Source organism: Mustela nivalis, assembly GCF_964662115.1.
Source record: "Mustela nivalis genome assembly, chromosome: 10".
NCBI lineage: Eukaryota > Metazoa > Chordata > Mammalia > Carnivora > Mustelidae > Mustela > Mustela nivalis.
In genome coordinates, this window is record NC_139029.1 from 57,105,950 (window position 1) to 57,121,532 (window position 15,583).

Here is a 15,583-nt window from a genome sequence, read left to right on the forward strand (position 1 = left end):
GTCAGCAGGTAGGGTAAAATTTGCATGTCATTAAAATTTCCCTTAAAATTCTTTATTTTAAAATAAGATACTTTATAAGAGTCTCTAAAATGGAGGGCAAGTACTCCAAATTGGGTACCAAGTGATCTGTGGGAGTGTGAAAAGAAAATAATAAAATGCCCATTTGTTCTTTAATTATATCTCATCTTTTAAATTTTATCCATTACAGGTCACTTAATGCTTGCAAAGTATCAGTTCAAAAGTGCATATGTACAGTTTACAAACAAGTATTCATACACTGATAGTTTTTCCTAAATTTTAAATTTTACTCAGAAATATATATTTCAAAAATGTTGTGGACCACTGCTTTACATCAATGAGCTCCCTACCAAATAGGTACCATTACAAGAGGATGATGCCATCGTCACAAAATGATACAAAACCCATGTTTTTGCAATACCTACTTGAACATTAATCCATTAAAATTTATTTTGTGTTTTTGGTCTTAATCCTAAATAAATATACTCTTCTCAAACCCTAAATTAACTTCATTTCATGTCATCAAAGATAATACTTGTTTAATAGTACTTTTCCTATTCTGAAAGTTCCCTTCACTGAATATAAGGAGTCTATTTCTTTTTCTACTATCAAGAAAAAAAAAAGTTTAAATGTTTGGCTTTCTATATAATTAAACCCCAAATTCTGATTTTCCCAATACTAAAATGCAAATGGAGCAAAATTAAGTCTGTGAGCACTGTCCCTACCAGGTATGCAAAGAGTCTATGTGTTAAAAGCAAATAATTTAAAAATAACTATTTTATACCAAAGGATAATATTTTAATAATAAGTATAAAACTTTAATCATTCTCATGGTTCTTATCTAAACAGTGTAATTAACTAAAGGCCAAAATGACTAATATTTCTAATTAAAAAAAAAAAGTTTCTTTTTTTTTCTTTTTTTAATTGTCATCCATGCCATCCATGAGGGGGATAGCGGTAGAAGCTTATCTTTGAAGATAGTATCTGATGATTCTTAACTCTTGATATTCATGTTCCCACTTCCCCCTTCTACTTTGAATAGGGTCACCCTGTATAAGCAGGAAGCTATTAGAGGAATGACAGAGCATAACTTCTGGGACTAGGTCATAAATAGTGTCTACCTTGCTCTCTCTTGGATTAGTAGTTCTGGGAAAAGTTAAGAAGGCAATCAAGCAGTCCCATGAAGAGACAATTAAGTGAGGCCTTCTGCCTATAATAAGAACTAACTTGCCAGAAATCTGAGTGAGTTACCTTAGAAGCAGACCCTTTAGTCCTAGTCAAGCCTTTAGATGACCAGCACCAGGTAACACTTGACTGTAACCTGATGAGGCACCCTGAACCATAACTACCCAGCCTAGGCTGCTCCCATCCTGACCCACAGAAACTGTGATAGTAAATGCTTACTGGTTTCAGCTGCTAAGTTTCAAGCTAACATATTATTTAGCAGTAGATAACTAAGAATGGCAGTGTATGCAAGAGAAAGAATGTGGACTGAGAGGTTAACAATAAAATGTGTCTTGATGGCATCTTTGAAGTTGAGAGCTCTTGGACAGGTTAAGACTCTTGTGTCTCAGTTCTGCCATCGGTAAATTGAGGACAATAAATTGTGTTTCACAGAAGTCTGAACAGGAAGAGAGATAAAAGAATTTAAAGAACCTGGAAAGTGATTTGTCTTCAGTAAGCATTTGTTTCCTTGTTTTCTTTTCAATTGTGCTTTATTTTTCAAATTTTTTTAAGGTGTTTAGATTATTCTCAGCACCCAGATATGGATTTTATAGGATGTGGAAGAACTATAGGCAGAGATGAGACTAAGGATGCTCAGTTACTGCCTCTTTTTTTATTTATTTATGTTTATTTGTTCATATTTATTTGAATGAAGATCAGCTTTGAAGATCTTAAGTTAAAAGAGATGAGTTTTTATAAACATTCTCTTAAGCAGAAGTGAAGAGAGTAAGCTATTTTTTAATATATTTGTACGCTCAAAGTGAAAAATATCTCTAGGAAATAAAACTTCTCCAGATCTTGTAAAAACTCTGCTACACTTTGACAGGATCTCTGACAGCTTCATGTTTCCGTTAGTGACCTTGAGGTCAAGAAAACAGCTCAGAAACGTGCTGTATCTGTTTCTTCTCTGTGTGTCTACCTTGATTCCATTATTTCTGTGTCTTTGACTAAGTAAATTCAGAAAGCATAAGTGAGTGTTTGTATGTGCAGTCTTTTATTTTGCTAATTCATAAGTGACCTGCAATGTCCTTACCGTTGCCATTTAACATTGACATTTCAAATTATTTTTGATAGTCTCTGAAGTGCCATGACCTACACTAGGTGCATAGACTCTGCATGAAGATTTGTAAGACTTCTGGAGTTCAAATCCCAGCCCTCCACTAACTGTATGAACCTGTGCAAGTTACTTAAAAACACTCTGTGCTTTGTTTTCCCCCAAGCAAAAGGTGACCATAAAAATAGTATCTAACTAATAAGTTTGTTGTGAAAATTAGATAAAATGCGTTAATGTCTGTTAACAATTTAGAATACTGCCCGTCAAACAGCAGATGCTTTTTACATAGTTTTTCATTTTAATGAGATAAACATTCGAATGGCCTGGGCCCAGAAGGTAGCATGGTAAACAAACTCAGTGAGTGTAACAACCATCATTTAGCAACCAGAACCCTTCTCTTTCCTATTCTTGCACATTCTTTATTTTTTTTTAATATTTTATTTATTTATTTGACAGAGATCACAAGTAGGCAGAGAGGCAGGCAGAGAGAGAGAGAGAGGAGGAAGCAGGGTCACCACGGAGCAGAGAGCCCGATGTGGGGCTCGATCCCAGGACTGTGGGATCATGACCTGAGCTGAAGGCAGAGGCTTTAACCCACTGAGCCACCCAGGTGCCCCTTCTTGCACATTCTTAAATTTGCTTCACTATAATTTTGAGAGGACTTTATATATTTGTGTGGTATTTGATAATCTGAGTATTTCCTCAAATAAAAACTTAACAAATGACAGATGTATACTCCACTCTGAAATGAAAGTATGTTGGCCTTTGACTAGTGCATTTGATTTTCACAGCTCCCAGATTTTCTCTAGGTGTGTGTGCTGGGAAAGGGCATTGATTGGGAAGAATCAATCCACCTTTTATAGTAGTGGTTCTAAACTCCTTTCAAAATATAATAAAAGCTATTGTCCATCTCTCCAGTAGGAAAAGAGTCACTGAAACTATGACTGTGGACACCAATGGGTCCTTTGCTGCTTTTGCTATAGGCCAAGAAAGTCGACTAAGGATGATTGTAGCCTTTTCTGACAATGGTTGCTGAATTTAGGAAAGGAAAAGAGAGGGAAATAGAAAAAAAAAAATTCAGGACATCATTTCACAAAATACTGGAAACCAAAAGGACTTTAACAAAGGAGCTCTCGTACTACTGGTGATAATTTTGTTAGCTTGTAAGAAAGGCCTAACATAGATTCAAAAGGGACTTTGAGAGATATGTAAAATATTTTATCATTATTTAAAATGCACTTTGTGGAAGAACCAGGGATCTGGGGAGCCCTTGCAAGGGAAGTTTCTGAGACCATAAAACCGAAGCTCCGTTCAGCCCACATCTACCAAAGAAGTCCTATTTTCATAGATATTACTAACTGGGTTTCTACATAAGATTGTATTTGAAAAAAGTGTTTCATAACTTACAGAGGATTGGAAACCACTCTATTGTCCATATAGAGAATCACACACTCAACTTCTGAATCTGGATTATCAGAATCTGAGAAAGGTTATTGGCTAATATATAATATTGTACCGTAGGACAAGGGTGACCACAGACTAGTTTATCTAATTCTAAGTATATAAAAAGTAGGGCTTCTATGAAGCCCCAAAAAGGTAGATTTAGAATTAGTAAAAACATAAAGTAGTAAAAAGAATTAAGAATTGAGTACCCCAAATTACAGAAGAGGTTGCATAAAAATAGTTGCAAATAGTTGTAGATAAAAGCAGAGTTGGTGATTCAGATCAATGAGATAGTTATGGGGACTTCCCTTATTGTTAAGGCTGATGTTGAAGAGGGAGAAGGTCTTCTACAAATTCTTCTTTTGATTACAATTTAAGGGTAAAAAAAAGGTACCTGCTTAGGTCCCATCCACTATCATCCACTATGACAATATCTAAACTATTATGACATTTCTCTAGTTTTCAGACTAGACATTTAGCTGTCATTAGTCATGAGCCATGGTATAAATAAGTAAACCCCATAGATATATCTGTTGAACAGTGTGGAATTGCCAATATTTAGCTTTTTTGACTAAAAATGGCAGTTTCGTATGGCCCAACCTAGCATTTTCTTGAACACGTTCTTCCCTAGTTTTGAGGCAAAGAAAAAAAAAAAGATGTATTATAGATAATATCCTCCCCTCTGCATTCCATCTTCCAGTTAACCCACAGGGGTCCCACTCTTCCCTGATGGCTTGATAAGAGCAGCTGAAGAGGTCTGAATGAGCCTACTGGTTGAAAGTAAAGAAAGTAGTCAAGTCCTGTCTTTTGTTCAACAGCTCTTGTCAAGGCTTTTCCTGGGCTCCTCAAGGGGACAATCATATAGAGCTAAAGTTCCAGTAGCCCTAAAATCCCCTTGGTTAGTCCTTTAACCATGTATTTTATCTCCTCTACAGGCCCTTTAGGGATAGCATATCTAAAACACAGTGTTCTATAAAATGAAATGTTAAAATGCTGTGCGGGAGAGTAAGGCAGGTGAAAGGGTTGAGACTTCTCAAGGAAGCCAGGCAGAGGCAGCAGCTCCGATTGCTTTTGGAGTGCACTCATGAAAGCTGTGCCCAGGTCCTTTAAAAGCTGGTTTCCTTCCCAAGTAAACATGGCAGCCAGCGAGAGCAATGGTGTGCTGGTTCACAAAGGAGGGGAAGAAGTGAAATCTATCAGCAGTGCAGGATTTGCAGGCATTTCTGGGATCACATAAAACCAAAGTGGACATTTCTTCTCAATGCTATTAGCTACTCATCCCTCCCGTGTGGGCCCCTTCGGTTTGCCTGCCTGCAAGGAGGCTGCTGAGAATCATTCAAGCCAGTTAAAGAAATGGCTTCAAGTAAGTATCTGAAACACAAACACATTAGCTCAAAGTGCTTGAAACACAGTAATAATCACAAAGTCCTTACTTCTTCTCTCCTTTGTACCATTCAAAGGCCGGAGGCGGCACACCTGCACCTTCGCATCTTATCAATCCACTGCGTCCTGGGGCCACGGTGCCAGATTTAATTTCCTGAATTGTAGGAGCAACTGAAAAAGAAACAAACAAACAAAGAAACTGGTGGGTAAGTAAAACTAATCTTCAGCAGAAATATAACACACATATATTTTTATTCCTTCTATATTCAAAGCAATCGTAGGCCTGATAGGCCAATGCATCACATTTTCAGTGTTTTATGCTTCTAATACAAGGCTAGTCATTTTCAGCTTCATTTTTCAAGTTGGACAATAGATGAATGTTCCCAAGGAGTGCAGAGTAAATGCAATACATTTTGGCCTTGCTTCCTGTTGGAAAAGTGGCATTGTTGAGGGGAACACTTCATCTGTACTCCAGTCAAACTACCCTCCCATAATAGCTCTCATTTATTGAGTGATCACTGGGAGCCAGTCCTTGGGCTGGGTGCTTTATGTTCATGATTTCTTCATGGCAATACCCAAAGCTAGATGGTATTATCCCAATATCATAAATTGAACACTGAAGCTCAGAGAGGTTAAATAATTTATCTAAGGTCACACAGCTACTTAGCTGCAGAATTTGGGTTTAATACTGCCATACTGACTTATTAGTCTGTGTTTTCTTCTGTCTTTTCCTGTGCTTTAACAAATCAGTAATTTTTTTTTTTTTGGTTGTTTCTTCTACCTGAAATGCAATTCTTTTCCATTTCCACAGATGCAGGCTTGATTAGGTGTCTCCATACTGTCTCCTATTGCTCTGGTTGAAAATAGTTTTCCCTTCTCTGAATAGTTTATCTAAATATCTCTCATACCATATACTTTCTATCTTGTATTGTAATTATTTATGGGTATGCCAGGCTTGCTTGTTAGCTGTCTGAAGGCAGGATGAGTATCTCGTCCATCTTTGCATGTTCAGAGATCAAAGCACACAAAATGATGCTTAAAAAACTCCTTGTAGCATAGCCACTCCTTTACTCATCAAATAGTTGTTGAGTGATCAGTATATGCTGCACATTTCTCAAGGCACAAAGCAGTCCAACTCCCTAATGTGATGAAGCTTATGTTCTAGATGGAGGGAGGGATGTGGAGACAGACTATAAGCCATACATAAAATAAATAAGCAATTTAAATAAACATTAGAAGGTGACAAGAGGGATGATAAAAAAAATTAGGGCAAGATAAGAGAAATATGAGCAAGGAATAGATGGCAATTGTGTATAGGGTGATCTGAGGAAGATTCATTGAGAAAGTGAGATTTGCATGAAGACTAGTAGTAAGTCTTTATGTAGTAAGTAGTAAGTAAGTAAGTAGTGAGTAAGTAAGACTTGTCGTAAGGCCCTAAGGCTGAGGCAAGCCTGGTTTGTTTGAAAAATACCGAAGATAACCATGTGGCTGAAGCAAGAGAAAGCAGGGAGATCAGGAGATGGAGTGTGATGGTTCACTTTCTGACAGCCTGACTGCATTGCAGTGTCTAGGTATGTGCCAAGCATTACTTTTGGGTTTGTCTGGTTCTGTATGGAAATACAATTCAGATCAGTGGACTCAGGCCCTCCCATGTGGGTGCACACCCTGCAGTCCACTGAAGGCCTGAACAGAACAAAAGGCAGAGGAAGGGTGAATCCCCCACATCACCTGACTGCTTGAAGTAAAACATTGGTCTTCTGCCCTCAGACTAAGTTTTATCTTGTTGGCTCTCCTGGTTCTCATTGGCTTTCAGACTTGGACTGAGCTATACCATGGACTTCCCTGGGTTTTCACTTGCAGACAGCAACTTGGGGATCTTCTTAGCTTGCATAATCACGTGAGCTAGTCCTCATAATATAATCTCTTTGTGTGTGTGTGTGTATATGTGTGTGTAGGTATTATGTATAAATATGTATGTTTGTATTTATCTCTCTAGACATCTAAAGATTTATAGACATATGTGTGTATATCCATATTGAAATATATCTATATAGAAATGTAGAGATATATATATACACACACCCACATAGATTATTGGCTCTGTTTTTCTGGAGAGCTCTGACTGATGCATGGGGCCAAAGGATGGAAGATCCGATAGGACTGTGAAGGCCATTTTAAGGACTTGATTTTACTCTGAGTGAAATGGTGAACTACCATAGAAGAGAGATATAAGCTGACTTTTATTTCAAAGGCAATTTTGGCTCCTGTGTTGAGAAAAGACAATAGTGAGGCCAGGAGGGAAGCTGAGCACTTGGAGGAAGCTGTGGCGGTTAGCAAGACAAGTGATGTTGCCAGCTCAGGTTAGGGTGGAGGCACTAGAGGTAGTGAAAGTAATTGGCTTTGAGTCTGTTGTGAAGTTGCAGCCAACAGGATTTTCCTAGCAGATGTGAAATAAAGAGATGAGTCCAGGGTGACTTCATCTGGCTTCACTGGAAGGTTAGAATACCAATTGATTGATGAGTTTAGAGAGAAACATTAAGAGTTGCATGCATGGGTCATTTTCTTTTGAAAGATTTTGTTTTTTAGAGTAGTTTCTGTTCACACAAAACCGAGTGGAAGGTAGAGTTCTCCCATATACTTCTTGCCCCAGTATATGCATGGCCTCTCTGTTACTGATAGCCCACACCACAGTGGTACATAGCTGAACCTACACTGACACATCTTTATCACCTAAAATCCATAGTTTACATTAGTTTTCACTTGTGTTGTATATCCTATGGGTTTAGAGGAAAGCATAATGACACATAACTATCATTATAATATCATACAAATGATTTTCACTGTCCTAAAAATCTTCTCAACTCTGCCTCTTAATCTCTACTATCCCCCCCTCCCCCCGAAACTGCTGATCTTTTCATTGTTTCCAAAGTTTTGTATTTTCCAGATTGTTATATAGTTGTAATCATGGAGCATGTAACCTTTTCAGATTGACTTTTTCCCTTAGTGCTAGGCATTTACGGTTCTCCATGTCCTTTCATGGCTTGATAGACCAATTCTTTTTAGCACAGAATAATATTCCATCATCTGGAAGCACCACAATTTATTCATCCATCCACTTATTAAGAAATATCTTGGTTGCTTCCATGTATTGGCAATTATACATGAAGCCGCTGTAAATATCCATGCACAAGTTTTTGCATTCCTTTGGGTAAATACAAAGGAGTGCAATTGTTGAATCACACCATAAAGGCATGTTTAGTTTTGTAAGAAACTACCAAACTGTTTTCCAAAGTGAAAAACACTTTGCATTCCCGCCAGCAATGTAGGAGAGCTCTTGTTGGTCCACATCCTTGCCAGTATTTGGGGCTGTCAGTATTCCAGATTTTGGTCATTCTATTAGGTGTGTAGAGGATCCCATTGTTTTGATTTGCATTTCATTGCTGACATATGACATGGAGCATCTTTTCATATACTTAATTTTTATCTGTATATCTTTGGTCATGTATATCTTCTGTTAATGTCTTTGGCCCACTTTTTAAATTAGGTTGTTTTTATTCCTGTTTTTGAGTTTTCTTTTTATATTTTGGATAACTATCCTTTATCAGATGTGCCTTTTTAAAAATACTTTTGTGTGGATTCTGTTTTCAGATTCAATAGTGTTTCACAGAGTCAAAATCTCTAATTGTAATGAACTCCAGCTTATCAGTGATTTCTTCCATGGATGGTGTGTTCCTTTTGGTGTTGCAACTGTATCTGTCTATCATATCTATTTTCTAGATACACGTATCTATTTTTATAAATATTTTCTTTTTCTATCTCTCTTTTTAATATACTACATATTTGAAATAACACTATGAGAAAGCGTTGAATACAACAGGAACCTTGAAAATGCAAATACTAATTCATTCAGACAATAACCTGAGTTAGTGTGCACTCTGGATATATTTTAGGTTTCTTTAGAAAGCAATAAAAAAGAACAGAGTTTAATGATTTTTCAATATGCCGTGAATATGAAAACTGTAAACACCCTTACAACAGAACATTGCCCTTCCTTTTAAAAATACCCTAGGAAATTCATCATTTTCTGTTAAGGGTGATACTTCACTTTGAAATTATAGCACCCCTATTTCTCTGTGGTATTTTTATTCTTAATAGTAAAAGTTCAACTTATAGTTCTAGAAGGAAACTTGCAAAGAAATAGTATTTTTATTAAAGTGCTTGTTAATAACTTGGTAAAAAACAATAAAAAGTGTTACCAAAAATATTTGAATAAAATGTTATGAGATAATACATATGCTCATTTTATATGCATATATGTAGTATATATGTAAATATGTAAATCTATTTACATATATATCTATGTGTGTATATACATATATATACACAAATATATATATACACATTCTTGCATACAATATAAGAAATCATTTAATAAATTTATTTATCTTTGTAAAGCAAAATTCACATCTCCCCATAAATGGCAATAAAATATCAAAAGATATCTATAAATAAAACTCCACTTATTTGTCAATTATTATGATACTTTTTTGCTTGTGCAAGGCCTAGGTAGGACTGTATTTCCACTCTTGTTCTCAGAGGTTTTAATCTCTCTTTCTCTCCCTGTCATACTAAGAGGCCATAACCTTTTATAATATCCAACTACTATTGAAGATGAAATAACCATATGCAACAGGAGATCCATCACAAGCTTCTATTGATAACCTGGTTAGTTTAATTACTCTCTTGTTTGTCAAGGGGTCCATGACTCATTATAAACAAAACCATGAAATCCGGAACATTGCCTGAAAACCCATGCGTAATGAACCGAAATAAAATCTAATTTGTCATTAAAAGGCTTTTATGCAGTTCTTTGTGCATATGGCTCAACACTAGGTGTTTTACCACACAAGTTAAAGGGACATGATCCTATTGTCTAGAGGTTCACAGGCTGCTCTGATGGACACAGAAAATGGAAAGATACCTAAAATGTCATATGGACGCATAGATGAAGAATGACTCAAGAATTAACATTGCACATAAGAAAAATGTCCTAAGAACAGTTTGTGTGTTAGAGAATTAAAGGGCTATGGGCTATGGGCAATCAATGTGGTGAGGGGAATCTGATGTAGATTTCATTTTTAGGTTAAAATTACACAATTGAGGGACACTGGGGTGGCTCAGTCAGTTAAGTGGCTGCCTTCTGCTCAGGTCATGATCCCAGGTCCTGAGATGGAGCTTTGCATCAGGCTCCCTGCTCAGTGGAGAGGCTGCTTCTTCCTCTCCCTCTGCCTGCCACTCTGCCTACTTTTGCTATCTCTCTGTCAGATAAATAAATAAAATCTTTAAAAAATAAAATAAATTAAATTATACACTTGAACTCGAAGGTGCTATTGATTTTTCTCAGGGACATGAATGAGCCCTTATTCATATTATTCTCCCACTCTTAAAAATGACTGTTCAAGGGATGCCTGGGTAGCTCAGTGAGTTAAAGCCTTTGCCTTTGGCTCAGGTCATGATCTCAGGGCCTGGGATGGAGCCCTACATGGGGCTCGCCCCTCACCAGGGAGCCTGCTTCCCTCTCTCTCTGCCTGCCTCTCTGCCTACTTGTGATCTCTCTGTCAAATAAATAAACAAAAATCTTTAAAAAAAAATGACTGTTCAAGAAGTGGGTTTAACCACTTACCTATTCTTCATTCCTATATTAAATATTTTCATTAGGGACCATGTTAATGAAAAAAAAAATGATAACCCTGGCCTCATAGGACTAACATTTTTGAGGGGTGTGTAGGTATGTATGCATATATATGCATGTCCAAGAGTAAGTAAATAAATAAACAGTAAGAAAGTTGTATGAACTGAGATGGGAATTGAGCACAGTAAAAGAAAAAGGAATTCCAAGATGTATTATTTTCTGTGGTGCAGTCATGGAGCCTCTTATTGATAAGGCAGTATTTGAGTAGAAAATTAAATGATGAGAGGAAAGAAATCATGTGGTCATCTGTAGTAAATTATTACAATAAAAAAAAAAAAAAACAGAAAAGTGAAAGGCCTTGAGTTGAGAGCATGCTTGAGGTGGAAACATACTTAAAAGATTTAAGCAGCAGCAAAATGGTGGTCATGGTCTGAGCAGATGAAAGGAAGATCCAGAAAAGAAGATTGAGCAGGCAGCTGGGGCTCAATTTTTTGTAGAGTGTGGTAACCCATAGTAGAGCCTTTGAATTTTGTTCTAAGGAGATGAAGTTTTGGAGATTTTAAGCAGAATGACATGGTTTGATTAACTTTTTATAAATACTCTTTGGCTGCTGAGTAGTTCATGGTCTGCAGAGAGGCAGGAGAGGAAACAGGCAGAACTGCTAGGAGGCTGCTGTAGTAATTTTGAGGATGATGAGAAAGTCATTGGCCAATCCATAAAAAAGGAAAGAATTGAGAGAAAATTTAATTAAATAGATCATTGGTCACACTGGACCCGAGTCAACTCATTTTAGTTAACTGGCAGTGACAGGACATTTTTAGAGAAATTCCAAGTTTATATCATTCTGAACCCTATTGCTTTGTGTAAATAAAATAGTTATATGGTCTCACAAATGTCTGGGTATACCAAGCAGGTTTCTTTTCTAGAGCACATCCCAGTGAAACTGTGATGTGCATGTATACCTTATGAATATTTTATAGTATAAAGCTTCTTCCAAACTTATGAGACCATGGAATAGTAGAAGGTTTTATATTGAAGTCTTGTGGGCCTAATATTTCTTGGGGTTTAATCTGGGTATGTAGGACAGTGGGACTAGCAGATATCTAAGGTCTTGTCCACATCCTGTGTTATGTGATTCATGACTTATCAAGTCAACGGTCAACCTTGGTTTGACGGGTTTCTATGTACTCATGAGCTATAATGCACTCAAGAATTTTACATTAGGAAAAGGCCATGGTTATCATAAGGAGTAGTTGCTTATTTGCCAGAAATATATACCTCACAACAATTATGATTAAGTCTCAAACTGGAGCTGTAACAAGGAATTACAAGTATGTTAAGCTAAGTTGTACAAAGCACTCATTTTCTACTAAAAAAAATGTCCTGTGTTTTAAGAAATCATATTGAACCCTTTCTAGAAGAGACAATAAGTGGTAAAATATGAATGATTGCTCCCAGAACCTATTTCTTTTACCATGATATTCCATTGATCTGTGAATTTTGGCCCTGATCCAGTTGTGTAAGTTGCTTTTACAGGGAATGGGAGTGTAAAGATGGTCATCTCCATATGTTTATGTTTCTGGAACTGTTTTTTTCCCCCCATAAAGATAGTTTTTGTTTTGCTCGGATGTAACTTCTTCCAATTATACCAAAGTAGCAAAACATGTGTATTACTTGAGCCTCTTAAATTTGTAAGTACAAATGGCATCCTTTGGGATAGAATGATTTGTGTGCACTGCTGAAATTTAGGAATACTATCCTTATATCAAATTGTATATGGCTGTGAGCTGAAGCAATTGCATACTGAAATAAATAAATGTTAGGGAAATGTTACTAGACAGTTGTGGGGGACAGTAAAGAACAGATGTTGGGAAAAGCCAGCAGTGAAAGGGTCAAGAGGGGGTATTTAACACCTGTGTGATTAGATGCTCATAAAAGAGGAGTGTTTCCTTCTCATTTACTCAGTGGGATTATTTCCATTCATTGTTTAGCCAGTCATTTCAGGATGAAGATAATTAAAGGTTCTTCATCCAAAACTCCAGGCTCTGCAGGTGCAAGCAACAGAACCTCAGCACTTGGCACCCAATAAGCCTAATCAAGATTCAAGTTTTCTTAGTTACATGACAATAGCCACAAAGACCTTCTTCCTCTCTTGTCATTCCCAGTGGGAGCTTTGGTTTTGTACAAAGTTCTATTATCAAAAAGATGAGTGAATCCAAGAATTATTTCAATAGGCTTACTGAATTGAGGTAGTACAAATGAAACTCTACAGCTCCAAAGGCAAACAAATTTGACACCATCCCTCTCTCTCAAATGACGGACAATGATAAAAAAGCCATATTAAATAGTCACAGGGATAAAGAGTGAGCAATAGTAAAGAGAAGTAAATCATGAGGAAATCTGTCCTACAGAAGTTCTGTAGGAAAACTCTGTGGTAAATAAGCATGTTGACTTTGGTCTAAGTCATAGAGCTTGTGAGCTACCCCAAAGAAGCCTCAGTCAGATAAACTGTCTTTGAAAAAAATGTAAGTTTTCCAGTACCCACTAGAAAACTCATATATAGGAAGTGCTCAATACACAATTGTTACAAATGAGGATGATGATAGTTGAAAATTTCTTCTTTGAAGATAGGTTGCACCTTAGGGTAAGGAATAATGACAGTCATTCAAAGGCTGTCACTGATCTTACTGAAGTGGATCACAAGGTCAGTAAACCCTTTCCATGAAGGAATTATGTCCTTGCCTAATGGACTAATTCGATCTTAAAGAAAGCTGAAAACTCCATGTTATTTCTAAGAGAAATTTGTTAAAAACAATTCACCTAGTCAAGTTTTTTTTTTTAATCAAATTAGTGAAATATAGTTGAAAAATAATCCTCATCACCTAAAGGACTTTCACATTGAATACCTCTGCTTAGTTTTCACAGGGGATGAAAATAAGACAGTTTGTAATGTACCTCCAGCTTCCCCAAGACCTTAACCATTTACACAGTCACAAAATAGTGCAGTGAAAGGCTTTTCTTTGCAGCCAAACAAAAGTGGTTGTAACATTCACTATCTGAGTTACTTAACCCTTCTAAACCCCAGTTTTCTCAACCATAAAATAAATAGTGCCTACTTCATAGGACTGCTATATGGACAACATAAAACACTTTATGGGGGCCCAGAAATAAACCCACAATATAGGGTTAATTAATCTTCCACAAAAAAGGCAAGAATATGTACTGGGAAAAAGATAGTCTCTTCAAAGTGTTGGGAAAATTGGATGGCTATATGCAAAAGAATGAAACTGGAACACTTTCTTTCACCATACACAAAAATAAACTGAAAATGGATTAAGAACCTAAATGTGGGATCTGAAAGCATAAAAATCCTGAAAGAGAGCACAGGCAGTAATTTCTCTGATACTGGCCATAACAGCATCTTTCTAGATATGTCTACCAAGGCAAGGGAAACTAAAGCAAAAATAAACTATCAGGATTTCATCTAAATAAAAAGCTTCTAAATAGCAAAGGAAATGACCAACCAAACTAAAAGACCACCTACTGAAAGGAAGAAGATATTTGCAAGTGACATCTGATAAAGGATCAGTATCCAAAATATATAAAGAATTTATACAGCTGAACAACCCAAACCCAAATAATCTAAGCAAAAGCTGGGCAGAAGGCATGAAGAGACATTTACAAAGAAGACACAGATGGTCAACAGACCCAATAATGCTATATATTAACTACACTGAAATTAAAAACAAAAACAAACTTCATGGAAAGTGTTACCTTAGTGCTTTGCACTGAATTAGCAGTCAATAAAAATATTAGCTATTATTAAACAGACATTATTACTAGTGATTAGGATATCATAGTTATGCTCCCTTTAAGAACATGAGATCATAAGGTATGGATAGAAAAAAAACTGACTTTTAAAAAATTCATTGTCTTGGTATAACAAGCAAGTCATTAATTTAATTAAAAGCTGTAGCAGTATAAATTTTTACTTTCCCAGAATTCCATGAATACCCCGCTTTTTAACTGTAGTTAACCAAAAAAATCTTCTCTGAAAGCCATTTGTAGGAGACCTTGTCTAATTTCTCAATGACCAAAAAGTGAGAGGCTTGGATTCAATGTGATAGAACATCAAAAGTGTATGGAACACAAAAGTGTTCTTTCTAGAAAGATATGCAATTGTGGACATTCTTTATGTGTTAGGGCATATAAAAGATCAATGTATCGATTCAGTTAAGCTTATGATGAGATCATTTTCTTTCACATGAAAGACAATGAAAAGTGGAATTTCACATTAAATTCACATGAATTTCACATGAAATTGACTTCAGTGGTTTTATTAAAGGCTCAATATCCATCTTAGTGTACTAAGCTGTGATCTCTGATTCCCTTATGTTTGCACAGGTGCATAAAAGACAAAATATTTTGTGAAAAATTCCAGAGCTAAGACATATAACCGCATATTAAGTCTGATTTTAGGGGCATTGGTGAAGGCCTTTGCATTGTCCCCTAAACACTTAAAGAAAAATCTATGCATTGCTTTAAAACTACAACATAAAGGATTCTTTTCCTAAACCCATGGTTTAATGCTATGATAATATTTAATCCTTTAAGAGAGGTTAAATATACTTATGCTTTCATTAGTCATTTACATTGTGGTGTGAATGACATGATATCATCTTTTTTTTTTTTAAGATTTTATTTATTTGACAGAAAGAGATATCACAAGTAGGCAGAGAGGCAGGCAGAGAGAGAGGAGGAAACAGGCT

General features: G+C 36.3%; 1 protein-coding gene across 1 annotated transcript in view; it reads right to left on the bottom strand.

Moving 5' to 3' along the window:
* NEGR1 (neuronal growth regulator 1) overlaps positions 1 to 15,583 on the bottom strand; it is an 848,329-nt gene that overhangs the window by 188,730 nt on the left and 644,016 nt on the right. Inside the window, exon 5 of the mRNA XM_082688561.1 lies at positions 5,173 to 5,293. Within this exon, the coding sequence (XP_082544687.1) occupies positions 5,173 to 5,293 (121 nt within the window). The remainder of the gene's footprint in view (positions 1 to 5,172; positions 5,294 to 15,583) is intronic.